The sequence below is a fragment of the Ochotona princeps genome, chromosome 32 (assembly GCF_030435755.1).
Source record: "Ochotona princeps isolate mOchPri1 chromosome 32, mOchPri1.hap1, whole genome shotgun sequence".
Lineage (NCBI taxonomy): Eukaryota > Metazoa > Chordata > Mammalia > Lagomorpha > Ochotonidae > Ochotona > Ochotona princeps.
In genome coordinates this window covers 4,724,183-4,751,182 of record NC_080863.1, presented here as the reverse complement: position 1 = coordinate 4,751,182, position 27,000 = coordinate 4,724,183, and the positions used below count along the sequence as shown (strand labels likewise).

At 39.0% G+C, this 27,000-nt stretch overlaps 2 protein-coding genes across 2 annotated transcripts in view; one reads left to right on the top strand and one right to left on the bottom strand.

Moving 5' to 3' along the window:
• The window catches only part of GUCY1B1 (guanylate cyclase 1 soluble subunit beta 1), a 43,461-nt gene extending 33,387 nt beyond the window's left edge, over positions 1-10,074 (top strand). The window contains exons 7-14 of the mRNA XM_058657551.1: positions 312-428; positions 1,906-2,039; positions 3,439-3,636; positions 5,462-5,699; positions 6,754-6,894; positions 7,401-7,555; positions 7,880-8,006; positions 8,910-10,074. Coding sequence (XP_058513534.1) covers positions 312-428; positions 1,906-2,039; positions 3,439-3,636; positions 5,462-5,699; positions 6,754-6,894; positions 7,401-7,555; positions 7,880-8,006; positions 8,910-8,933 — 1,134 coding nt within the window. The 3' untranslated portion in view covers positions 8,934-10,074. The remainder of the gene's footprint in view (positions 1-311; positions 429-1,905; positions 2,040-3,438; positions 3,637-5,461; positions 5,700-6,753; positions 6,895-7,400; positions 7,556-7,879; positions 8,007-8,909) is intronic.
• Positions 10,075-12,876: 2,802 nt separating this feature from the next.
• ASIC5 (acid sensing ion channel subunit family member 5) lies at positions 12,877-26,942 on the bottom strand. Its single transcript, XM_004591400.2, has 10 exons — positions 26,903-26,942; positions 25,882-26,188; positions 25,005-25,242; positions 23,523-23,648; positions 21,834-21,983; positions 20,901-21,048; positions 19,483-19,539; positions 18,860-19,028; positions 15,131-15,222; positions 12,877-13,129 (listed from the first exon to the last, which is right to left on the bottom strand). Exons 1-10 carry the CDS (start codon positions 26,940-26,942, stop codon positions 12,939-12,941), a joined length of 1,518 nt encoding a protein of 505 aa, XP_004591457.2. The 3' UTR covers positions 12,877-12,938.
• Positions 26,943-27,000: the final 58 nt, after the last annotated feature.

Sequence of the window (27,000 nt, the reverse complement as noted above, 5' to 3'; positions counted from 1 at the left end):
CCCTCTTTCCCTTTGCCTCCCAAATAATAAGATAAAATCTCCATTCTGTGGAAAGGTTTATTTAGCATTAGTTCATATTTGCAAGCTGTCCTCTGAATCTGTATGAGGTTTTGTGTTCCGGCAACTACTTACTGTTTACTCCATCACTCACGGAGTTGCGTAGTCAAGAGTGAAAGTCTATAGCTCTGAGATGAGTTCCCTACAAAATAAGTGTGATTTTCTGATTTTCAACCTCAGCAAGCCAGTTAGTGTAAGATCATGGAGATCGGCACTCACTGGTTAACTGCCCTCTGCTCTCTGTCTCCATCTAGCTCCAGCCTGGGAACTGCAGCCTTTTATCCGTTTTCTCTCTGGTTCGTCCTCATATTGATACTAGCTTTCATGGGATCCTGTCACACATCAATACCGTTTTCGTATTGAGAAGCAAGGTAATGTAGATGCTGCCTCATTAAACGTGAGTGAGCAAGGTGTATTACAAATTGTAAATGAGGAGGGAATATCAACTTCTATCACACTCCATTACATGGAGGGGCATAGTGAGATTAAAAGCAAACAAACAAAAACTAACCTCAAAAGGAGAACTTTTTACTGCTCTTTGTTTTGCTTGAGGAGGAGTCCAACTCCATCCGCTGATCAAGATTCACATGAAGTGGGTCCGGCGCAGTAGCCTAGCGGCTAAAGTCCTCGCCTTGAATATGCTAGGATTCCATATGGGTGCTGGTTCTAATCCTGGTGGCCCCACTTTCCATCCAGCTCCCTGCTTGCAGCCTGGGAAAGCAGTTGAGGATGGCCCAAAGCCTTGGGACCCTCACCCCCATGTGGGAGACCTGGAAAAGGCTCAGGGCTCCTGGCTCCGGATTGGCTCAGCTCCAGCCATCGCGGCCGCTTGGGGAGTGAATCATTGGACAGAAGGGAAGATCTTCCTCTCTGTCTTTCCTCCTCTCTGTATATCTGACTTTGCAGTAATAAGTCTTTTCTTTTTAAAGATTCACAAAAGTAAGCTTCAGAGAGTCTGTGGCTCATTAGCTTAGGTTCACATCACAAAAACTGACAGATTTTAGAAGTCAGAGCGAATAGTTCTTTTTTAATTCACCTAACATCACTGATTTATTTTTCTTTAAGTTGTTGATTAAGCTTCAAAGGAGCCATTCTGTGGAAAAACAGATCTGGAAAGCCATAATATGCCATAATATCATGGCATCGAGAAATGGCCATTTTCTGCACTGTAAAATTCTTGATGCCATTTTGATAAGAAAATAAAAAATAATAATACAATATTCTTGCAGTTGATTATTTAGATTGTATCCAGAGCTCATAGTTTCCATTCTTGGGATAAATTCAGCAAGATAAAATGTTATCTTCCTACGTAAAGTTGTGTGTTTGCAGCTGACTCCTTTCAGCTTTGCCACGCATATAAGACTAGAGAACATGTTTGTTTCTGTTTGGTTTGTTTTTGCTTTGTTTCTCTAGCCCTGAATGATACAAGGAGTCTGAAAAATCCTGCTAGAAAATGTACAGTAAGAGAAAAGTGAGCATGGAGCTCAAAAATATTTGCACCAAAGCCAGCTTCATTTTTAATTCAGTGTTTACTTACACTTTTTGAAGTTCTCCATATATGTTAGAGCTGTACTGGAAAAAAATCAGAAAGTAAAAACAATTCCCAGGTAAACAATAGCACGGCTACCGCCTCTCTCAGTTCCAAGGAGACGGTCAGTTCACTTGCGCCTGGAGTTTGTGAGGGAGCCAGTGTGCTTGTCGCCGGACGAGCTCATGAAAGGCTATTAGAATCAGTGCACCTGCTTTCCCTTACGGTCCTCGGGAAAGGAAGCGTAGGTGCCCGTCTGGGTGCTGACTTGTCAGGTCGGGAGCAAGGCACTCACGAGTATTTGTCTCTTCCTTTGAAAGGAAGGATTGCTGGATGTGGAGAAGCTAGAATGTGAGGATGAGCTGACTGGGACTGAGATCAGCTGCCTGCGTCTCAAGGGACAAATGATCTACTTACCTGAAGCAGACAGCATCCTCTTCCTGTGCTCACCAAGGTAACAACTTCCAGACTCACGCTGAGTCTCGGCACCCAGGGATCACTTCTAGACTCACGTTGAGTCTCGGCACCCAGGGATCACTTCTAGACTCACGCTGAGTCTCGGCACCCAGGGATCACTTCTAGACTCACGCTGAGTCTCGGCACCCAGGGATCACTTTGGATCTTAGCCATTGCTGATCCAATTGTATTTGCATGTGCTGAAGAATAATTCAATTTTATAACCCTTGCAGTAGATGACTCCGTCGTAAGGATGATCTCATTGAACATAGGTAGTAAACTCAAGGTTCTTGGTCACAGCTTAATCCGCTTGAGAAGTTTTGATGCCATTAGATTATAAGATGTCAAATCTGCAGTTAGCAAATTAATAGTTGTGTACTTTCCAAAGAGGGATCCTGTTTAAAAAGAAAAAATCATGTAGAGTACCCAATATGATAGCATTAATATTTTTGCTTGTAATAATTTTTAAAGGAAATTGAAATTATATGTTTGTGTTTTCCCAAGTTGATAAAACATTTTACTAAAAGATGGGTGTGCATTCAGATTACGAATACGTGGATCCTAGAAAAATAGGAAAAGAAAAACTGCAGGAGTTGTTAGGTGAGATTTTGTAGGTTTGTAAGTATGTATAACCAAAATAAAAGTGAATTGTTTGGTGATATCCTCAAGAAACCTGTTTTGGTGGTCTTGGTTAAAAATTTTAATTCAAAAAAACTTTAATTCAAACTCCGTCATAATCTATTTTCACTTAGGTATTTTCTTAAAATTTCTGAAAGAAAAATTAGCAAACTTTGTAACAGCATTTTTAATAATATTAGTATACTATTAAAGACTCCATGAAACTAATTTTAAAGCCAAATAAATATATTACCAATTAAGCATATTTGATTTTCATTAAATATTGCTTAATTGTGTATGTAATTTGTAAACTTAATCATGAGACTGTATAAGAATGGTGATTTTTTTGGAAAATATTATGAAAATAAAGAAAAAGTTGCAAAATTAAAATCCTTTCTTCTTTAATAAGTTACTTTGATGTCACGATGTCTTCCCTGCCCTCAGTGAGGGTTCTGACCTTCTTCGTTGAACTTCAAGAAATGTCAGCTCCCCGGTAGGGATGATGGAGAAAAAGGTTTCTCTGGAAGGAATCAGAAACTGTGGAGGCTATTTGTTCATTGCTGTGCGTCCCACAGAATGTCCCAAGCAACCTGTTCACGTATGTTCCAAGATACTCAAAATGCACCTTGCTTTACAACACTTGACAGGATGACTCGACATCCCTCTGAACTCAGTGCCCCTCGAGTTACTTCTTCAGCTTGACTTTTGAGAGGTGGGGAGACCATCAGACCTGGTGGGGGGGGGGTTGTCCCTGACTGCGCCTCCTTTCTCCGTGGCAGTGTGATGAACCTGGACGATCTGACGAGGAGAGGTTTGTACCTGAGTGACATCCCCCTGCATGACGCCACGCGGGACCTGGTCCTCCTGGGGGAGCAGTTCAGAGAGGAATACAAACTGACGCAGGAGCTGGAGATCCTCACGGACAGGCTGCAGCTCACACTGAGAGCCCTGGAGGACGAGAAGAAAAAGACAGACACGTAAGGATGGTGCCTCCTGTATCCTTCGCTGGCTGGGATGCTGCTGTTGTCGAAAATGACCGCCAGACTAGAAGGGTGCAGGACCTGGGGGGTCTCTCAAGAGTCCACGAAACCTTCCACATTACCGCTAGAAAGCCATGACACATAGCATGGTAAATCCATCTGAATGGTAGGAGTGTGTGTCTCCTAATTCTAGAAGCCAAATTGAAATAATACATGTCAAAATATCTCTCTGAAAATTAACGACCCAAATGTGTAATCAAAGTCCAATTCATTTCACTTATTCATTCATTCAAAGAGCCCGATGCCCGTCATCTTCAGTGTTTCAGGGACTAGCTGGGAGCACAGAGCTACATTAGAACTGGTCAGTATATTTAAAAAGTATTCCTGTTCTTGAAATTTAATTTTGGAAGATATGAATGCGATCTTTTGTTTTCAACAAAAAGCTCTCATCTTTGAATTTTATTTGTCCTGGGAATTTTAGAACTTCTAAAATTTAGAATTTTAGAAGTTTCCTCATATATTAACAAAAGCATCAAGATGCAACCTGATTCTTGAGGCACACATTTAGAGCAGCAGTTAAATTACCTGCTTCAGACAGATACATGCCCCGTCAGAATCCTGGCTCCTCCGTTTCTGCTCCAGCTCATCTGTTAATGTGCATACTGGGAGGTAGGACATGACAGCAAACGTACTGGAGTCCCTGCCACACTCAGAGGAAACTGGGAGGGAGTCCCAGGCTCTGCCTCTGGCCTGACCCCAAACTGAATGTTGTGGGGAGGTAGGACTGTAGAATAAACCAGCAGGTGGAAGATCTCTTTATATCTATGTCTCCTACTCTCTATCTTTGAAATAAAATGAAAATAAACACAAAAAATTCTAAATAGATTAAATATACAGCTATTCTATGAGTGTTGGACCAAATTATGGAATAATGGGCAAGATATAAATGTAACACTTTATTAATGCATTCACAAACACACATTATGCTTGCTACCTGACCTTGTTTCTCTCTATATAAAAGTACTAAATTAATGGGCATCCTTACTCGGGCTCTCATATATTATTTATTGATTTTAATTATTCACGTATTCATCTATTTCACTCCCAAAGTGGTTGCAAAAACCAGAGCTGAGAGAATCAGAAACTAGGAACCAGGAGCTTCTTCCGGGGCTCTTAAGGCCTTGGACCATCCTCTACTGTTTTCCCAGGCCACAGGCAGGGAGCTGTAAGGGAAGTGGAGCAGCTGGGACCTGAACTGGTGCCCATGTGGGATGCCAGTGGCTTAGGCAGAGGATTAGCTTCCTTCCTGCCCCACCTTTTTACTATTTTATGTAATAGGAGACCATCTTGTTACAAAATCAAACCGTTTTACTGTGCTTTTCACCCAGGAGATTGCTTTCTATACTTGTAGCACTGCTTTGAATAGAGCAGGAATCTAAAGTTGGAATTGTTGGGAAAAGAGTCATGGGCTGGTCTATAACATGAGCAGCCGACAAACCCTCCTCAGACAGTTCCCCAGGGTGGCCTAGCTTTCTAAAGCTTTCTGTGCATAGAGTTTTTATGCTTCCAGAACCTTTATATATATATAAATATGTATATATGACTCTTAGATTAGAATTGACTATTTTACTGACACTTGATTTTCAAGGGGGCTTGATTACTAGCCATTTTTTTTTCAAATTTTAGGTAGTTTGATCACCTTTGATATTCAAATAAGGCTTTAACATTTTCTAACAAATGATGGACTTAAAAATTAAACAGAGAAAGCTGTAAAGGTGTTCTTTGTGCTTCTCACAGTCGCTCCTTCCCGATCCCATAACAGATTGCTGTATTCCGTTCTTCCCCCGTCTGTTGCCAACGAGCTGAGACATAAGCGACCAGTGCCAGCCAAAAGATATGACAATGTGACCATCCTCTTCAGTGGCATCGTGGGCTTCAACGCTTTCTGTAGCAAACACGCCTCTGGAGAGGGGGCCATGAAGATTGTGAACCTTCTCAACGACCTTTACACCAGGTTCGACACCCTGACGGATTCACGGAAAAACCCATTTGTGTATAAGGCAAGTCTTACAGTTGGGTCCCACATGGGGCCCTTCTGAGTCTGCGTTACTGAGGTTTCCTGGTGGGGGCCCTGACAGCACAGTTCTCTGGGTAACCCTAAAACCTTTGTTACGGCAGCCTCCTGGTAGTCACCACTCACCGTTTTATTAAGTAACCACCTGCTGTGAAAACTTTCTTTTTCTTGTATCCAAAGTGCATGTTTCATCAAGTAGATGATCTTCAGGATGAAGTAGAATGTTTAGTAGCTCACTTAGTGGCATTTGGGTAAAAAAAAAATCTGTGTGGGCTGTTTATTACATTTGGTATAAACATGGCATTCATCGGTGCCCTGCAAAAGCCATTTTTATTGAAATGTATAGATGCTGTGCACAGGAAAGAAGGCGTGGGAGTGGAGGAAGGTACTGGAACCCAGATTTACTCTCAGATAACACCAACTCGAAGATAAACATTTATAAGTTCTTAACCCCTTTGTTACAAGTAGAAGCAAATATAATACTGGAAAAATGAGATCAGCGGAATATTGCTTCATAGCGGTAAAGAAGTTTAGCTGAACCATCCCTTGGCACTATAACCCTACAGGGACTATTTGTTTTGTAGTTGGCTTCTTGAGGTCCAATGTAGCACTTAGGGAGTACATAATAAAACAAAATGGGTAATTAGAGTGATGGAGCCCCAAAGTTCAGGCAATGGTTCTTGCCATGAAACCATACCTGTGTTCAGCAGAAAAAGAATACTTCGTTTTAATGCCTAATAAGGGAATCAGAGAGAGGTAGGCAGGTAGGTAGGAAACCAGCTGCTTCCTGGAGTTAAAAATAGTTTTATGTCTCTCCCGCCTGCAATCAAAGATCCTACATGCTAATGCATGTCAACCCTAAATAATTAGAATGTTTGGTCTCTGTGAAGCAGAATGTACTAGCATGTTATGAGAAGTAACAGAGCGGAACAGTTTAAAGTTGCTGATTAGCCTGGCATGATTTTGGGGGTTTTCGGTAGGAGAGCAAATGTCATGTTTCACACTAATCAATGGGCCCATATGTTTCTGTACTGAGTTAGGTGGAGACTGTTGGCGATAAGTACATGACAGTGAGTGGTTTACCAGAGCCATGCTTTCACCATGCGCGATCCATTTGCCACCTAGCTTTGGACATGATGGAAATTGCTGGCCAAGTTCAAGTAGATGGTGAATCTGTTCAGGTTAGTAAATAAAACAGAAACCGTCATCGTGGTAGTAGACCTTTGTGAACAACTAATTCACATTCTTGCACAGGAAACCATTAATACGTATCAGAATGCATACCTTGACAATAAGAGCTGTGCTATTTTACGGAGCCTGTTGTATCACATCCTTCCACAGGGATGGAACTCTGTCTCCATATTGGAACTCACCTGGTGTATCTCATGTACTGAGAGTAACAAGGATGAAGCTTGTTTGTTTTACTGTATCTTCCTGCATCTCACAAAAGTAGGGAGATCCACTCTGAAATCTTCAGACTTGTGATTTGTCTCTTCGGCAGGGGAGCAGAATATTCCTCTTGAGAGAGAGAGATTTTTGTGAAAGATTTTGATGATATCTTGTCATTTGTTTGGCGTCCTGAGAGAATTCTTACAATCGTATGTGGTGATGCTGGGTGTTTCTCTAATACGCATTCAGAAGACATGCCTTTGTTAGTGATTTTTAATCAACGCGTTGATGTCTGCAGATAACAATAGGAATTCACACTGGAGAGGTTGTGACAGGTGTCATTGGACAGCGCATGCCTCGGTACTGTCTTTTCGGAAATACTGTTAACCTCACGAGCAGAACAGAAACCACAGGAGAAAAAGGAAAGATAAATGTGTCTGAATATACATACAGGTAAGAGAACATGTCCTGTTGGTATTTACTTTGCTGTAAAAAATGTTTTTTTTTTTCATCCAGGTGTTATAATCACAAGTGATACTCTGCCTCCTAACAGTGGCACCTTTCTTAGGATTGTTTATTTTCTATTTGAAAAGATTTGTGATTAGTTCTGTTTTGAATGATTCTATACCTTATTAGCAATTTGTGGTGGGATCATTGTGTGTAAAACATATCATTTACGTGTACTGTTGCACATCCGTATCTGTATCTTAAGTGTCTGACACCTTCTTCTTGTGACCTTCGGACTCTTGTCTCCCTGCCCCTGGCAACATCTTCCAGATGCCTCATGTCTCCAGAAAACGCAGATCCACAATTCCACTTGGAACACCGAGGCCCTGTGTCTATGAAGGGCAAGAAAGAGCCAATGCAAGTTTGGTTTCTATCCAGAAAAAATACAGAAACGGAGGTATGACTCATAAGAATATAAGAACAAAAATACAGGGAATTAAGGTAAAACCATTAAACCTATGTTTTGTTTGAAAAGAATACTTTTTCATGGATATGAAGTCTTAAGGGTAACAGTGGAATAAACAGGATGGGTAAGTAAGGGCACGGAATACCTTTTGAGGGATATGTTACTGGGTTTTGTCCCCTGATGAAATTTAACCAGAATACTAGACTGAGAAGGTCTGCCCCTTTGGTTCATCTTCAATAATGAGGCGCAGACACTCCTAAGGCAAGCCTGAGGGGGCTCTCTGGGCCTCTCCCATCTGCCACCCGGCTAACTTAGAGCTCACCCTCAGAACTAAGCAAGGCTCAAGTTCTTGGAAACCATCCCTGTGAGTGGCTTTAGGGATTTATTTTGAAATTCTGATGGGCTGTTCTTCAGGCAAAACTTCTGGGAGCTCCATGGAGTGAAAATTGGATCCAAAGCATTTTCAATGTACTTGTTCACACCAAGGTCATGGTTGGCCTTCCCTGACCCACCGCTTGTTGCATCCTAACCAAACTTGATATCTTTGTGTCTTGCTGCTGATGTATAGCGTCTTCGTAGAGAGTAAGATTCTTGAGTTTATTCATTTTTCTGTAGGTACACATTCCCTAAAACTGCTCTTGGAGTATAAATCCTAAAGGAATGAAATCCTGGGACCTAAAATATTCATCTTCCCTTCCTTTGTGGGACTATTCTGTGAATCATTTCACCTGGAATTATGATGAGAATAGTTTGTAGACACTGTTGATGTGGTGCAGGTCATATCCTAAGAGAGAGAGAGAGAGAGAGAGAGAGAGAGAGAGAGAGAGAGAGAGAGAGAGAGAGAGAGGTGTGTCCCTGCCTACCAATCCTCCCTTTTCTTTCAATGTTTTAAAGGAAACGAAGCAGGATGAAAACTGAATCTCTGACTGAGATAGGAAGACTGCAAATTCAGTCCCAGGCATCTCCTAACACGTGACAACCCTCGAGCGCGTCTTCTTGAGGAATACGGATGTTGGTGTTTTGCTTTTCAGTGGTCTCCGACTTTTCCCCTGAGCGTAGCTCACTCTAGTATTCCACTTCAGGTCTGCTGTTAGTTATTTTTAAGGTGTTACACTATCCAGTTTAGCTTTTGATATGGATGATGTCAACTTCATGTGTCTTAATCTGCTATAAGCATTGCCTAATAAAGGTATCTGCTAATAGTAGGCACCCAATAAATATTTGTTGAATTTAATGAAGTGAAACTAAACAGTATTTAACCATGTGTGTACATGTATATCATGGTTTGCCAAATCTGTTTAGTATTCCATATATATATATGTATATTTTAATGACTATACAATAAAGTTTGTATCATCTTGGTGTATATCATCATAGAAATCAATTTCTAAAGAAGTAAGCTCTAAGTTTTAGGAAAAGTGCAATGTATTTTCAGACTCTCATTGTAAGAACTAATATACCCTGCTAAAAAATGGTGAGTATTTTGAAATGTGCTAATTATCCACTAGACATATCAGGCATGCATTCAATTTATTAAAACATTTACTTGCACATTCAAATCATGTGGCAATCATAGTTCCTCTAAAAAATGTTATTCCATGCATTGTGTGTTTTGTTTTCAATCTCATTATTCACATGCGACTATTATAGAAAGCCGCATGATTTTATACATTAGCTTGGGCTAACTGTTAGGGGTTCTCACCATACCCAAAAAGAAAGCTGCGGGGTTCCCCCAATTAGCCAGAACCATACTCAGCCTTTTATTCCCTGAAATGAGATTTTTTTTTTACCAGCTTTGAGGAACATGATTACACCTGAGAGTATCATATTCAGAAGAGTCAGCTTAATTTCAGCATAGAATACATTGTTATTGGGATAATTGGCCTGTTGTTCTTGAATAGCTCTGGTAATTTATTAATATCAATCTTTATACAATAGAGTGCAGTGACTTTTGTGTCAAAATGTTTGTCTTAAATTTAGTATTTCCAACCAACACCTCGAGATATGTATAAATGTTCTATGTTAAAGTGTAAAACAATCTACAATAAATTATTTTTTCCACTTGTCTCTAGATAGTTTTTATCTCAATAAGACATCAGTAACATTGTCATTTTATACAGCTGTTAATGCCACTTTACACACTTTAAAATTATACCTAACCAAAACTTTAAAAACTTTGATTTTAATTATGCATTCTTAGTATTGACTCAAATAGGCATATTCTTAAATACTAATGTTTTGACACCAATACATTGAAAGAAAACAAGACTATTGATTGGGGAGACTCACAGATAAATAGGAAATGACATCAGCCATGTTTCTAATATGTGCAGTTTTATATATTTGTATTGCCTGTGTATTCTGAACCAAATTAATCTCTTAAGCTTTTTTTTTGTTTTTTAATGGTCATGTTTCTGCATCCTGGATGGATTCCTTGTCCACCTGGGCGTTGTCCTTCTCCTTCAGTGATGCCTCATGGACCCTCTAGGGGGCAGCAAAGAACGCTATTTTGAATTGTAGTTTGTGAACGAAGAAACCAAAGACCTAAACTCTCCTTTCACTGCCAGATTCAGAGGAATGCCGTCCATGTAACTATTTCTGACAATTAAGACCATCTGTGTGGCAGGACCCTGTTTCACTTGTCCAGAAATTTCACCCAGCTGTTTCCTGTGAAATTTCTAGGAAGCTATAAGAACTGGCTAATACTTTCACTTTACTTAGAGATAGTTTTACTCTAAGCCAACGAAGTGGAGTCTAATTCAGGTTAGAAGCTGTCAAATACAAATGAGAAGGTAGTTTCTCCTTATTTGGAAAGATAAAACTGGATAACACCTGTTACATCAACAAAATAAAAGTGCATTTGTGATACTCCCTTGCTTCAACGTGCCAGAGTGGAAATACAGTAAATATTCATTGAATGCAACACAGGACAGGAAATGAGGATTCCGAGTCCAGCTCTAGACGAATTCCTAACATACCCAGCAGGATCTGATCAGACGATTTCTTAATTCTTGCTTCAAAATCCCATCATTTCTTTAACAAAATGCCATTTTATTTTTGCTGTAACTTTGGTCCTTTAGGGAGTATAAGGTTTTAACATAAGAAGTCTTACAGTCTACTTAGTAGATAACTACGGGTTCTGGAAGATAACTTCTAAGAAATAAACAGAAATCTGATAAAAGTTGTTGACTCTGAAATGAAAACAGAATGACCAGACCCTGGCTAGAGTAGAAGACTATTTGCATATTTCTATTTAAAAGAATAAATTACTGACTCCGGCTCTGTAGCCTAGCATCTAAAGTCCTGTCCTTGCACATGGTAGGATCCCATATGGGCTCTGATTCTAGTCCCGGCAGCTCCACTTCCCATCCAGCTCCCTGCTTGTGACCTGGGAAAGCAGTCAAGGACGGCCCAAAGCTTTGGGACCCTGCACCCACATGGGAGACCTGGAAGAAGCCCCGACTCCTGGCTTCGGATCTGCACAGTTTCAGCCTTTGAGGCCGCTTGGGGAGTAAATAAGTGGACAGAAGATCTTCCTCACTGTCTCTCCTCCTCTGACTTTCCAACAAAAATTTAAAAAATCTTTTTTAAAAAATGGATAATTGCTTAGTCATGTTAGGCATGTTCAAATTCTCTGATAAAGAGGTGTGTTTTTGATTTCCTAAAAATAAGTGGAACACAAAAAGTTGTAAGAGTAGCTTCAGTCTAGTAGGAATGTAACATGAAAAAAATACAATTGACAAATGACTTGCATTTTTAAATTTGAATAGTCCTAGTAACCAAGTTTCCTTAATGTTACATAGACACTATCTTAATATTTATGCTTTAGTTAATCTGATAGAGCCAAAATAATATTTCCACATGAAATCTATTTAAACTTATCAATTATGTATTTTTACATTCTTTATTTTGTCTTGTCTTTGAAATTCAATGTGTGTTCTATGTTTTTAGGCCACACAACCTAAGACCAGCCACATTTAAATGCTTAATGGTCAAAAGAGGTTAGCGTCCAACACCCTGAACAATTCAAATCCACAGACTACTGACCAGATCTTCCATAAAAATGATTGATCGTCTTGGATACTTGATTGTGTTTTCCTCCGTGCTTTATGTAACTTTTTATTTAACTTACATAAGTAGTTCAGATTAATTTCTTTTGAACTTTCACTTTCTCTGTATTATAACATCATACAAATGACAATAAGAGGAATAGCAAAGGAAAATGAGTCCCACAATGAGAGTTTTTAGAAAAAAAATTTAAGAACAAGAAAGTGGCCCTTTTGGTAAGCTGCTAACATTAGCAACTTAATTTTTTGTAGATACTCAAGTGTCCTAACATTTTCACCTGACAATTTTTTTTGCAATACTTTAATAGAAGCATTTATAAAACTAATCAGCACCTATTATCTTTTGACAGAGTTCAAGCTTTTTCTAAAGATCTGTTCACCATTCAGTTACCACCTATTTCTCCATCTCCAAAATTTATAAAGTTATATGAATAAAAGAAACAAATACATTCAGTGAAAATAAAATTGATCGCATGTTTTATGAAGTGTAACTTGCACATATAAGTTCTCAAAGTTTATTTATTAAAGGTCTACTTTACATGTTTAACTATAAGGGTAAACTTATTACATCAATACTCATTTATTGGTAAAAAGCATGTAATGTCTGTCATAGAATCTCTACTATTATGGATGTTGAAAATATAATAGTGAAAGAATTGAACAGTGCTTACTTTCTATGTGTATGTATATATGCATACACACAGATATACACATATAAATAAGTAGATATAGATATATAAATAGATGCATTAATAGAGTGGCTTTTATTGGACTCCTGAAATCATAAGTTACATAGCCAGAAATCAGTCATGATAAAGTATTGTGAAGAGAATTACACTCTCATTCTAACTGAACATCAGCATTCTTCTATCCTGTTTTTGTTTCGCAAATGATTCTGACGAGGAAAAAATGATTCTGTCATTTCAGGTATCTTCAGCAATAAGAAAATGCACATCCAGTAGAAATTGGTGAATATATATTCAATAATTTCTATAATTGTAATCACACTTGCACCACAAAATAGGCCAAGTTGACCGCCAATATCCGCTGTAAGAAAAATCAATATTGAATTTTAATGTCACCGTTTTTTTTTCACAAGAAAAGCATATGAAGCAATATTACATGTTAAATTATTTGAAATGAATGAGATAATCACAGTTGATATTATATAGGAATAAGTTAATGATGTTTCAAAATCTTATATAAAGTGATTGAAAAAAGAAGAGAAAAACACAGCTAAAATCTGTTTCTAAAAATGTATCTCAAAGACTTTGGAAGATGTAGGTTTAGGTTGGTTTATGAATGATCTTGGATCAATAAAATTCAATTCCAAGAGCCCATGCTGTGGCCCAGGTGCTGGAGTCATTGCTTGTGACATCAATACTCAAGTGGGTGCTGATTCAAGTCCAAGCCACTGCACTTCCAGTTTAGGTCCATGTTAATGACCATTTCCTGAGTGAACAAACACATGGCGGTAGAGGGTCTCTCTCTCTCTCTCCCCCCCCCTCTCTCTCTCTCTGGCTCTCTTTCTCTCTCTTGTTCTTCGCCTCCTTTTGTGTGTGTTTTCCTATAACTGTGCTTTTCAAGTAACAAAATAAACTCATAAAAAAAAGAGCCAGTTTTACTTGTTACATGAAAAGCAGAAATAGGAAATTAATATGGCATGACTGGGTCATGTGATCTGCCACAAGGAAACTTCCAAGTAATTCAATTGCAAATGGCCAGACTTTGTCTTTTTTTTTTTTCAAAGATATTGAAATGTTTTCTTTAACTAAAATATATTAACACAGTGGTGCCTTTAAAATGTTTTTAAATCTACATATTTACCATTTGGACTTCTATTGTGGTAGATTCTAAATGATGTGAAATGTACATGTTTGACCATTTTTAAGTGTAAAGTTCTTTGCGATTAAGTGCATGGCATAGTTGTGTACCCATCATCATTCAAGCCTTTTTAAAAAATTGCTACTTATTTGAGAGACAAGAGAAAGGGGGAGGAGGGAACAGGTGTCCTCTCATCCATTGGCTCACAACGGATGCCCACAGAAGTCACAGATGGGCCAGGTTGAAGCTAGGAGCCAGCTGCTCATGCCAAGTCTCCCACAGTGGTGGCATGGATCCAATCACTTGAACTTTTCGCTTTCAGCTTCTCAGGGTGCACATTAGTGGGCTGCTGGACACGGAAGCAGAGCTAGAACCTGGATCCAAGCACTCCAACACCGCTGTGTCTGTCCTAAGCAGCCAGCTACCTCAGCTTAAGTTTTTGAAATAATAAACTGCTTCTTTCCCTCTTCCCTGTGGTCCTTGGCACTCACCCCTTTCATGTTATCACTGTGAATTGGATCGCTCTAGCTTTGTCTTTGTAAGTAGACCACAGTATTAGTCTTTGTCTCTTTGCCCCAAGCCTTTCTTCGGATCATGCTGTTTTTGTAAACTGAGTTAATGAAGACAGATTTTTCCCAAAAGCTTTCAGGAATTGTATCAGCTGCCAGATCTCACAACTGTCCTGGGTGGAGGTGGGAGATAACTAACTTTCCACCTATGTGCAAGATGGCTAAAGCACTCTCCAATTAGTCAGTGGGTGATCAGGGTACTTGGAAACGAAATGAAGATCTGAGTGTGGATATCAAATGAGGAACATTGTCCTCACTTTGGCAGAGTGAGCTTGGCTTGAAGTGTTTTCTAAAAAGCAGAAAAGTATTAGATTCATAAACAGGGACACATCAAGAGTTGTAGGGAGAGCAGAATTAAATGATAAGTTTCTTTTGGTGTAAAACATTTTGACATCAATGCATAGATTTTTCATAACATACACGTATCTTCATGAATTTTCAAGGATACCTTATCTATAAGGATTTTACTTTTTTGTGCCCTTAAATAAGCTCACTTTGAATTCCATTTTCCACAAGAATTTTGGGGAGGTGTATTTATACTTGTTACAGAAATTATTCAAATTATTTTTCTGCATTGATAAATTAACTGTTAAATAGGGAAGAATAAAAGCTAAAAGAAAATAAAAGAGAATTAGGAAAGACGAACAGTACTTACCAAGTAACTCAGGCACACTTACAGCTTTTTGTTGCTGCGTTATTTTATAGTTTAAGTCACTATAGTTAATCTCAATGTTCACCAAATTCTCCCTAGGAATTAAAAACTGAGTTAGCGTTAGGTGGCAATTTCAGCACAACTTTTAATTCCCATCTGATGAAGGATGGGTCCGAATACAGTTTAATATTCTACAGAGATGGCATTGCATTCAATATTAGTCACAGATAGCCTCATTTGAAGCGCATCTTGTTCTGTAGGAGTCTTTTCTGAGGGCTTACAATTTCATAATGTTTTATTCCTGAGAAATTTTAAAAAATGCATCAAGTGGAAATATCATCCTAATAGAAATGTCTACTGCGTATTTACAAATGTGTAAAGATGTGCTTAAGTTTAATTCAAGTTCCTACTCTGTCTTTTGCTATGAATGTCACCCTAGAGAATTCGCGTTGTTTGCCTGAGTCATTATTTCCTTATCTGATATCAGGATTTAGGGTTGTGGGGGAGAAGAAACTGAATATGCAATAAAGGATTGGTCTACATTGTGGTCCCTATTGATACTCCATAACCATTAGTCACTTACTCCATTTTATTAAAACATTTGAGCAAATACTCCCATTCTTCAGCATCTTCTAGAAATCATTTCACATGACCAGAGAGGAGGGCACTCTCAGGAAAACAATAGCTGGTCATTCTTGGAGAGCCTGAACTTCATCTTGAGCCAAAACTTCTACCTTGAGCTTAAATAAAATTTTCATGACCTCTGAGTATTTTTACCTGAATAACATATTTCAAATGTAACATATCTCAAGTGAAACAGTAGGTATTTCCCCCACGATGAGTGTAAAATATCACCCTTCCATAACCAGTCTTGAAGGAAATTCTAATATTTGTCTTTCAAATACTCGTACATTTGGATTCTGACTACCTTTAATTACATTCAAAACCACTGCCCAGGTTTCCATTAATTATCTCTGGATTCCAAAGAATGTTCTCTCAGAGCTTACTCACCTGCTTCAACAGAGATGCAGTGAAACCGCCCTCCTTACCTGCCAAGACACGTGTCCCTGGTTCTCAACTCCTCCTCTCCTCCAGCCTTCCCACCCCAGGTTCCCAGCACACTCTAAGGAAAACTCTTCCATGAAATTCTGAGAACACTACTTCAGATGTTTGTTCAAATGTCAGTTTCTCAAACAGGTGTTTCCCGGTTATAACCCACAACCCTGACAGTAGCTTTTTGCTGCCCTTCTCCCCATAGCACCTAGCACTCTCTAACCTGCCTAAGTTTATTGTCCATCCCCATCCCAGTAGAAACAAGTGCAATGAGAGACAGTTTGTCTTTCATACATTAAGGTATCTCTAATGCCTGACATGTTTACTGGTTTTATTACACGTAACAGGTGTTCATTGTATATTTATAAAGCATAAATATAAGGGAGTACATGAAAGATGACTATAACAAATGACTGGATAAATAAGAGCCTGACTGTAATAGGAGTTAAGGTGGAAACCAAAGAATTCACGATTTTCAAATAATAATCATGGTCGTTAAGGATGGTTGCTGTTAGCAATATTTTTTGAACCGCTTGATGTTTTATTTCACATCTGAACAACAGGGTTGTAAATCACTGTTATTGCTTATAGCCTTAACATTGATACATCCCATCATACTTAATTCCAAATAAATACTAGTTATGTTTACTTAATTTCCATTGGTCGAACCCTGGGTAACAAAAGAATGTGCTTCGTTTGAAAAGATAATCGAGAGGTACAGTGATGTTGACAAATGGTAAATTAGCCACCAAGGTAAAGAAAATAATAAAGTCGTCTTGGAAGTCCATAAACTTAAGCACTGTTTCGATCTTGATATCCCTGACTTGCACGTACACTGATAATACTGTTGACTTTCCCAAGCACAATATTAGTTATCATTCCACAGCTTGCTTGGGTGCCTTAGAGAAAAGATAAATGTCTCCCCCACTAAAGTATTGCGGCGTGGACTCAGCATCCGTATCAGCTCAGCTGTCCAGTAATGAGGTCCTCGCTGAAACTCTTCCAAAGAGTGAAAGTATTCAGGATTTAAATCAAGGAAAATTTATTTCAGGTGAGACAAAGTGATGACTTTCAATAAAGACAAAGAGCTCAAAGGAAAAAAAAAAGAGAAAGCATCACTTACACTAGAGAATACTAAAGACACGCTTGCAGGTACCTGAACATGCGTGCTGCTTGAAGATAATGGGATTGATTTAAATGTGTGCCCAACGTGTACATTTCACATCTTTGATCACACAGATTTAGAATCATGGGGGCGAGGAATCCCCCATTCCCTCTCCTCCTCCTTTTTCTTTACAACCTCCTCCTGTTTTTTTTTTTTCTACAGGTTATTACAATAATGTAACCATCTATTTCACAGTCACAAGACTAACTTTAAAGGGGCCCAGTGCTGTGGCCTAGTGGCTAAAGTCCATGTCTTGCATGCCCGGGATCCCATATGGGCACCAGTACTAATCTCTGCATCCCCGCTTCCCATCCAGCTCCCTGCTTGTGGCCTTGGAAAGCAGTCTAGGACAGCCCAAAGCTTTGAGACCCTGCACCCATGTGGGAGACCCAGAGGAGACACCTGGGCCCCTGGCTTTGGATTGGCTCAGCTCTGGCCATTGCTGCCGCTTGGGGAGTGAATCAGCAGGTGGACAATCTTTCTCTCTGTCTCTCCTTCCCTCTTTATAATCTGATTAACTTTCCAATATATAAAGATATCATAAACGAGACATAGCAAATAGGGGGAAATGAAACAAAGTAAAATAACAATGCAAAAATATACTTCTTTTTACAGGCTGCCTGCTGCTTAGGTGTTGTATCTAAAAATGTATTTTTATTTGAAAATCAGGGTTAGAGGGAGAGATCTTTTCTCACTGGCACATGCCCCACATGACTGCATTGGCCAACCCTGGGCCTGAGCAGATCCATGAGCCAGGAGTTTCACCTGGATCTTCCGAAGGGATGGCAGAGATGTTTAAGATACTGTGCTGCCGGAAGCAGACATGTAATTGCGGATTTTCTCATTTTCTGTCTTAATGTTTGAAACTATACCCATCAATCCTGCCTTAATTAAACTTTTTTTTTCTTTCTGATATTCAAAGATCGGCTTACTGGTTAGGTATTGCTATGAGGACAATGTGTTTCATTTTGTTAAAACAGATGCCAGGTTAAAACTGAAATCAAAACATACTTTCAAGTTAGGCATTTCCGTTGCACACATTAATGCGACTTCTGGAGTTAGCATAACCTAGCATTAATTCCTGTCAGTGCCTTTAACTATCTCGACAGGACACTTGTTAATATACAGCGTGCTTCAACAGTGGGAGCAAGAATTTCTGTTCCAGCTATGCTGTAAGTAAAGAAAGGTTCGAATGATTCAACAGAGATGCTCGGCATTTTCGTGGTTCAAACCACTAATAGATCAGCCAAGATTACTGTTTTCATCAGAAAGATTCAGCCCAGAGCAATTCACTCAAGCAAGCTTCAATTTAACGTTCAGGTAATTAAATTAAGGGCAAAAGGATATGCGCTTATCTAACTTCAAAATTCTTTTCTTTCAGTGTTAATTTAGTGACAAATGCTGTCATTTCTTTTAATTGACGAGAATTTCATTTCCTGAGTGCTCGGTAACTTCCAATAAAGGGGGAAAACAGTCGTGTTAATTATAAATCGTTTTAAGACTGTTGAAAATACCTGATATATCCCTGGCTGTAATTCAACTTCTTGGAAAGATATTTCAAAGCAGTTTGGCTTGGAAAAGTGGTGTAAGAAATCATAGCAGGATATGTCGTTTCTTCGCAAGAAACTGGACAGCTGGAGTTGTAGGTTCCCACTGTGCATAGCTCATTAACTTCTATGTAGTCTGACACGAAAATGAGAAAAATAGTCAAAGAAGAGGAGACGTTCACAGCATGGAGAACAGTATTTTATCTAGACAGTGTAACTTTTCATCTTGAAATTGGGTGACTGGGAAGTTGTGTCCACTTTCTCAGCAAGTGCTGCTTCCATGTGATTGATTATAGAAATGCATACACTTTTAAAGCAATGTAACAATTTAGGACTCAAAACCAAAATTCTTTTACTATTACTTTATCATTATCTTTACATCAGGCATATTTTGAAATCAGAGGATTTGTGTGCGTTTCTGAGTGTAACTATATTTAAGCAACTTACTATTTAATAAAATTAATAGGCTTCTTCCTTTAGTGTATTTTCTGTTTCACACAATGGGATGTTCATAGTATTGATTTAATGTCACGTGTTTAGTGGTCTTAATAAGCATCCTGAAAATAAAAGGAGTAAATCACACTGCTTACCAAGCAGAGGAGAAACACAATTGTAGTATCTCTGCAGGTCACATTCTATCGCGTTTCCTTAAAAACAGCAAGAGTAATGTATAGAAGTTACGTTTTCTAACACAGGCAAACGAAGGGCAAAACCACATTTACTATCTATACGCATCCGTCCATGTAGCCATGGAGACATTTATTCTTTTGTAACAGAGAGCACCATGGCATCCAGTGAAACTGTTGGTGGGAAGAAAAATGCTTCTGTCTCTTTCTAAATTCCCCTATGTAATTTTAAAATCATCACTGGAAATCATATTTTTAAAATATCAATAGCTTTCAAATTTGAAATTGTTTTCACAGAAACTCTCTTCTTGGATCCTATTTCCAATCCTGGGATGGTGATCACCATTTCCCAGATGAATACACTGAGATTCTGAAAGGGATTGCACAAAACCATACTGTCAGGGGGCCGTGGCATCCCCTGTACTTTGCTCTGCTCCCTTTGTCCCATGTTTCGTGCAAGTCCTGGATGGGCTCATTGTCTAGGTGTACACTGGGACAGAAATTACCAATATTCATTCAATCCCTGCCATAGACTTTAAAACATCAGTACATATCAGGGCTGGGTTTGAGCCCAAAGCTGATTCTAAAATCTGAGTGTTTGAAGTTTAATAGGACATTGTCTTTTCCTATAACCCCATGTGATACCTGAAGTTAGCCACCGTGCTTAGTCAATAGTACTAGAAATAACCAAAGATTACGTACTTTAAATGTGTAGGCAATTTGTAGAATGCGTGGCTAACCGTAAAAGAAGTTTTATCTCGGAAGGAATTGTTAGAAGTAAAAAATAGAAAGGAAAAATACGTGCATCACTAACTTATTAAAATTCTAACTTTTACCAAATTGTGGCTTATTGTATGCAAGGAGTTCTGAAGTTTCTTTTACAGTCACCAAGAAAAAAAAAAATTCCCTGCCATGCATTTTTCATGATCAGCAAGACTTAAACACATGGAGGGAGGGCCGGGGGGGGGGGATTCCCAGTTCCAACGAAACTGTATCACATACAATGTAATCAATGAATAAAAAATAAAAAATAAAAAAAATAAAGGTTAGTTGCAATGCGGAAAAAAAAAGACTTAAACACATGACCAAATTTTGCTTACAAGTTGATAAAATCTTGATGTGCCATTGGAGGTGTTCGAGAGCACCTGACTTTAATCCTTGCATATAAGAACTGGATCCCACCCAACTCAAACATAGTTCTTTTCCAGAAATGTCTACCATGATTCCAAGATTTCCAGTCGGTCAGGGATGATTATATTTGGCCAATGCAGACTCTCCAGGATAGTTTCACAAGAATGGAAGGCGCTATAATAAGGTGCAGATTTTCTGTGTTTTGAGTTGACCAGTGTGGTGAGGTAAGAGGTGACCCCACCATTCTTTACCTGGAAGCATAAAGGGCAAACACCCACACTGCTTTTTGATATGCTGGGCTTTGCATTCCTTCAAGCAGCCAGCGGTGCTGTAATGGCTGAAATTCTTCAACTTTATCTTAGGGTTGCATTCTCCCCAAGGGTACTCTTGATGCACTGTCTAAAGTCACAAGAAACATTCAATTTAGATGTGTCTATGTTGCCTGTTCTATCAATCGGAAAGGTCCCTGAGGTTGAGAGTATCAAGGCATGATGCACCCACAACCCTGATCAATGAAGTCAGATAGACGACTCCAAAATTAACTCGTATGAGAAAAGCAAAAAAGCATCTATATAAGCATTCAATTAACATAGCAATCAGCCTACCCACAAATAAAAGCCATCAAAAATCACAAGAAGACATCCTTTGCCGAGTATGGTTGTGTTCCAACAATGTAAGTATGTTCTATGATTGGTCAGCTAAGCTTTAAGGTACCTACGAGAGGGAAATATTCCAGATTGTGCAGAGAAGAAATGGAAATCCAGAAAACTAATTAAGAAAATTACTAAAAAAGTGGTAGACAAACGAACCCCTGACAGGCCCATCAGACTCCCAGATTACAGCTCTTGACACTGTCATTTTCTCCTTCTCAGAGAGTTCCAATGAGGCGGGGAAAAAGCCCAGTTCAGCAACTTAGCTGCCTCCTCAGACCTAATTACCTTTGGAATTTCTGATGAAACTCAAAGTTATGCTAGATTTGTTTGTATTACCTATGTGAATACACTGTATTACACTGAATCTTACCTACACATGAAGAAAAGGGAATCTGGAATAAACTTTGGCATTTCCAGTGGGGTTCTAAAGTCATGAAGGAAGCAGGTTTCTTGCGAAAAAATATGATTTATGTGTTAAAGGCACTCACTACCCCGCATCATTCACCCACTCCACATCTGGCGTGTACTGACCTTCACCTGGCGGATTGTGACACGGGCGTGTGTTCCCACTGGTGATGACAAACCAAGACCGTCAAACTGCGGTACCTTCCGTGGAGAATGGATAACAAAGATGATCCCAGCATCGGCAAAACCCAGGCCTGGGTCATCAATGAATTCCTCCTGAAACAGTAAGTTTCAATATTAGGATTTCAAACAAAAGTGTGAAAAATAAACACCTAAGGAAATGTTCAGGTGCTCATCCCCTGAATATCCTGAGTGCAGATGACGGCTGTTAACCATCTGATGCCCTCTGGCACACTTTCCTTACCTTTCTTCTAGCATGATCTTTTTGAGTCACATGTTAAAATTCCTAACATTGTTTAAAACTCAAAATTCTTTCCCATAAAGACTTATGCTCTGCATTTAACACCTATGCTTTTCTTTATGTAAATTTTATGACATCTTGATCTTTGGTTGTAATGTTGCTTATAAAACGGGAACAGACCTGAGAATATAATGATTTCAGATAGATGACAATAGCTTATGTAATTACATGTAATAGCTGTATTTAATATTCCATTTTTAACTCCAAATTTTATTCCTCCTATACTTGATAGTATCTTCTAAGAAACACTTAATCAGCTAATCTGGAGTAATATATTGGTAGTATTGTGTTTATAAATTTTGGCCGCATTCTAAAAGCATTTAGTAAGTTCTAGTTTATAAAATGCATAACTAATATTAGAACCATCCATACAATATTTTGTCCAGTGAATATTTTGATGAGCTGAAACAACCCCATATACATATATATTCATACAGGTATATATATATATATATATATATATATATATATATATATATATATATATATATATATGTAGTTGCATTTTCTTTGCCATGTAGAGTGTTGTGTCATTTAGACATAATGAAAAACATGTTGAATGGTCTTCAAGAAGTTACGAAGAGACTCTATTTAGAATTTCTGCAAAAATGGACAAAGGCCTCATTCTTGTGGAATGGGAAGTGGGATAGTTTGTGAGGTTCAAGAAGACGAGATGTATTTCTTATCTCTGACACTAATTGTGTAATTTTTTGGATACTTCATCCATCAGTATTTCAGAATCCTTGGAGATAAAGTCACAGTAATGGGATAGAACATACCTCTAAATAAATAATGATATAAATGGTTGTTTATAACAGGAAGTGAGGCCTCAACTTGGATGGGAGCTACATCAGACAACCTTGAAGAAATGTCACTACTTTCTCTAAGCGTGAACATGTGACCACGTGCGTCCCAATTCTAGACACATATTCTTAGGCCAATTATAGTTTTCCAAAAAACTAGTCTTGAGCAAAGTCCATTTATGCAATATCTTGTGCATAGCAATTGTTTATCATCAGTTTTTCAGGCGTATTTTCTTTGGTTTGTCACATACGTATGTGTAGCTCCTTTGTACACCAAGTTGTCTTTTTACATGAAAATCTCCCTAATTTTTTTAAATACGCAGTTAAAATAAGTACTTATATTGCAACTTAGAAACCTCTACGTTTCTTCTTTTTGTGGCGTGCTTATTTCCTGAAGTCACAAAAGAGTATGTAGGATAGTTAGACATCTTCAGAGCATCACACGTTTTGATTACGTGTTGGGTTCCCCGCCCCCCACACACTCGTTTGTCCTGCTTGTCTTGCATTCTGGATAGACTGAGAATTTGTTACCTGATTGACATTGAAGAGCAAGTTTAAACCTCTGCCGGAGACACTCACTTTTTTCTTTGTTTTGATATTTTCACCGTGATTAAAAGTGAAACAATTTCCATATTCGGTGAAGATGTGCGCAAAATCCTCAGGAAGAAAATGAACCAAATGAAACACAGTCAATCGTCATTTTTAAGGCGTGAGTTACATAACTTCAAAAAAGTCCCAGATGTCAGAATGGGAATGTAAAAACCCTGGGAAGCAGGGCAGTGTGGCCATTTATCTGTATATTCAGCGACAGCCTTGAATTTTGAAACATACATACTTGTCAACTGGAATATGATTATTTAAATAAGACATTTTCAAATACTTCAATGTAGTGTTTTGTCCCGACCTGCAGGACACGACGCTCAAACCCTGAGGGTGGACTGGGAATGCCGGGCTGCTGGCCCAAGAAACACACGGACACTCGTACCTGGTGGAAAAGAGTGCCTCTCTCTTTATTTTTTCTCCTCATATATATACCTTCTCTAGGGGAGGGGGAGAAAGGGAGGGGTTTCCTGGGAGTAATTATCTTCACTGAAGCAGGAAGGAACTAATCAGCTACATTGAAACAGGGGAGGAACTAATTATCTGAACAGGAACAAGGGTGGAGGTTGTATTCTGTTTGCTCTACAGAGGATGTTTTGGCCTAATATCCTGCTTGCTGTAGCCCTGCCTGCAGGCTTTTGCAATGCAACAGGCTGTCAGGTAGGCCAAGTCTAAGGCCCATAAGTCTTTGGCTCCTAACAGTGTTTCCACACTTAAGGATTTCTTGTTTTACATTCCACCTATGGATTCATGAAAATAAGATTTACCCATGGAGAACCATCCTTTCTCCATCCTCTGTTCTTTCGGAGCTCTGCCCATGGCACCTGTCGGCCAGTCTTTCCACCCTGCCCTCTCGGCTCACTGACTGATGCAGTTGAACCGGCTCTAGGGACTCGAGCAGTCGCTGCGACTATGACGGGGAAAGGCTCACACAGCACGGAGCCTTGCAGCCAGGAGACTAAGGAACAGCACCTTAGAACAGTCTTGAGCTGTCTTGGTTCAGCATTTTTGTTAGCCCTATGTGCTCTGAAGAATTCTCACAGAATGAAATCATTTCTTGGGCTTTCCCACCTCCTAGAATTGAGTTTTCCTAATATGCAACTTTAAAATTAATACTGAATACAAACCTTGTTCAAGTTGGGTTTAAATATGTTGGCTCATGATGAATGAGAAAAATTAAAACATTTTTTGCTAAATTATTTATACAAGAGATACAATCAAAATCTCAGTTGACTATCTTTGCTTATGTAACTGTGTGAGAGAGGAAATTTGTCTCATGTGTATTCCAAGTTAATGAAATACAAACTGAGCAAATAGGCTAGTCCCCCAGGGGCAGTAAGCTTTCTTTCAATATGAAACAGCACAGAAAAGTGGTTTATTCTATTATAGCATGGAATAATATTAAACTATTACCTTTGGACCACAAGGCTGTCCAAAAAACTCACATTCCAGTAAAGTGCTATTGTTTAGATAAAACCCGTTGTTCCTGATGAAGTCTGTGATGCTGAAGTTCTGCTGAGTTGCAACAAAATCCATCGCTTTTCTAGTAGCAGTGGAATTTTCTCTGATTTCCTGAAGATGGAGAACTCTTGAGAAAATATCCCATAAAGAAAAAATGAAACCAAATTTGGCAACAGCATCTGCTTGAAACCTGTTGGAAAAAAACAAGAATGCTTAGGACAATAAAAGCTGCTGCTTATCTAGAAGACAGACATTCAGCCGCTGGACTTCATCTGTTCTTGGTTTTATACCTCCTACCACCGTCTCCATCCAAGCCAAAGGGGACTCCAGAGGTCTTTGACACATGATGCAATTTACTCCATATTTGTGCACATGGTCAGGTGTCTGGAATACTCCATAGAACTTGGGATGGATGAATTCCAACAGACATTTAGCATCCGAATTCCTCTCTGCTCCCGTACTAGCTGGAGCACACGAGAATCAAATCTGATATCAGCCAAGGAGGATGTCCAACAAAAATAAAAATTTTGAATTTTTAAAAATAAAATAAGAAAAACAACACAAAAATATACAGGAACAAAATGGTCCCTTCGGTATATAACTGTCTCCCCATGCCTGCGCAAACACACACAACTCTTCATCTTGCCCCTTTATCAGTTTTTTTCCCATATAGAAATTATAATCCACTCTATATTCACATGTTCAATTTTCCACCAAGCGTTGTATTCAGCAAATAAGAACTAGGAAGACCGTCGTCCTACTAAAGTGTAAACACACGCTAAGAAAGAAAATAATGACCGATTGTTATCCAAAGTGGATTTTTTTTTACCTGTTCAAATTACAAAATGTGACAGCTGGGAATTCCATCTTCTGCACATATTGAACCTCTATGGACGTGGTGGTTGGCCATGTGAAGTAGTTGAGAAAGCGACTGTAGATCTGCCACACCATGAGTGACACGGAGCCCAGGACCACCGCCGACCACAGCACCCGCCGCAGCTTGCTCTTGTTACGGACGATATTGTGTACCCCATGAATGGAAGTGGAGATGGCAAAGTCATGTTCAAATTTTTTTCGGTCAGTGGGGGATGGCAGTGCTTGCTTTGAAAGGTAAAGTTTTATCTTTTCTAAGAGTCCTTAAGATTTTGCCCATAGAATAATTCAGAAGAAAAAAATAGTGAGTTAGGAAACCTTGCTTCTGCCTGTGAAGAACACAAGTCATGTAAAAGCCAAACGCGACACTCCTTTACATGCGTTTTACAGAGGGACTCAAAGTTTCTTTTGCATTGGATGACTTATTTAGGAGTCAGGAAGTACAAGAGTTGGTTGCATGAATCTGTTAAAAACACCCTCACGCTTTTCAGAGTGACTTCGGTTAATGCAAATATATTTGGACATCCTATTAATTTGAAAATTGTATGTATTTATTTGATAGGCACAGAAACAGAAAATGGGTACAGAGAGATTTAGGGATTGGGACAAGTGGTCCTTGCATTGGCCCTTATATAGATCATATAAGGGCATTTTGAGGATTGCTGGGCATGTTCTATTTAAAAAATACAACTTGCAGGCACACGACAAACAGAACTGAAAGCAGTAAACTGACAGAGACCAGACAAAAAGCAGATTCCAATACACAGTAACATTGTAAGTTTCCTTTGATCTCTTCCATCAATTCCTTTCTCTTGGAGTTGCTAAACGTGTCTGATCCATGGTGCAGACGTACGTGACCTGCGTCACGTCCACACAACAATGGAATTCAAAAGCACCACATGAATAAGCTTAAAAAATAATCTCTTTTTTTCTCTCATTCCAAGCCTCTAGCAGTCAGGGTGGGTGGGAGGTCCTACCTCTCTCGGCGTGGGCTTTTGACGGCTGGGTCCACTCCATTTGCAGCTTCCATAAGCAGGAGTCCTCAGGGTATACTCGAATGTCATCTCAGACAGTC

Bases quoted from the DNA above. Each gene is read 5' to 3' on its own strand.
- ASIC5 (XM_004591400.2), bottom strand. From the start codon at position 26,942: ATGGAGTGGACCCAGCCGTCAAAAGCCCACGCCGAGAGAG. The intron at 21,049-21,833 runs GTCAGTACACGC...TTGTGACTTTAG, and splicing joins TCACAATCCGCCAGGTGAAG to ACAGTGCATCAAGAGTACCC. The intron at 19,029-19,482 runs GTAAGCAGTGTG...TTTTCGTGTCAG, and splicing joins TTGTGTTTCTCCTCTGCTTG to ACTACATAGAAGTTAATGAG.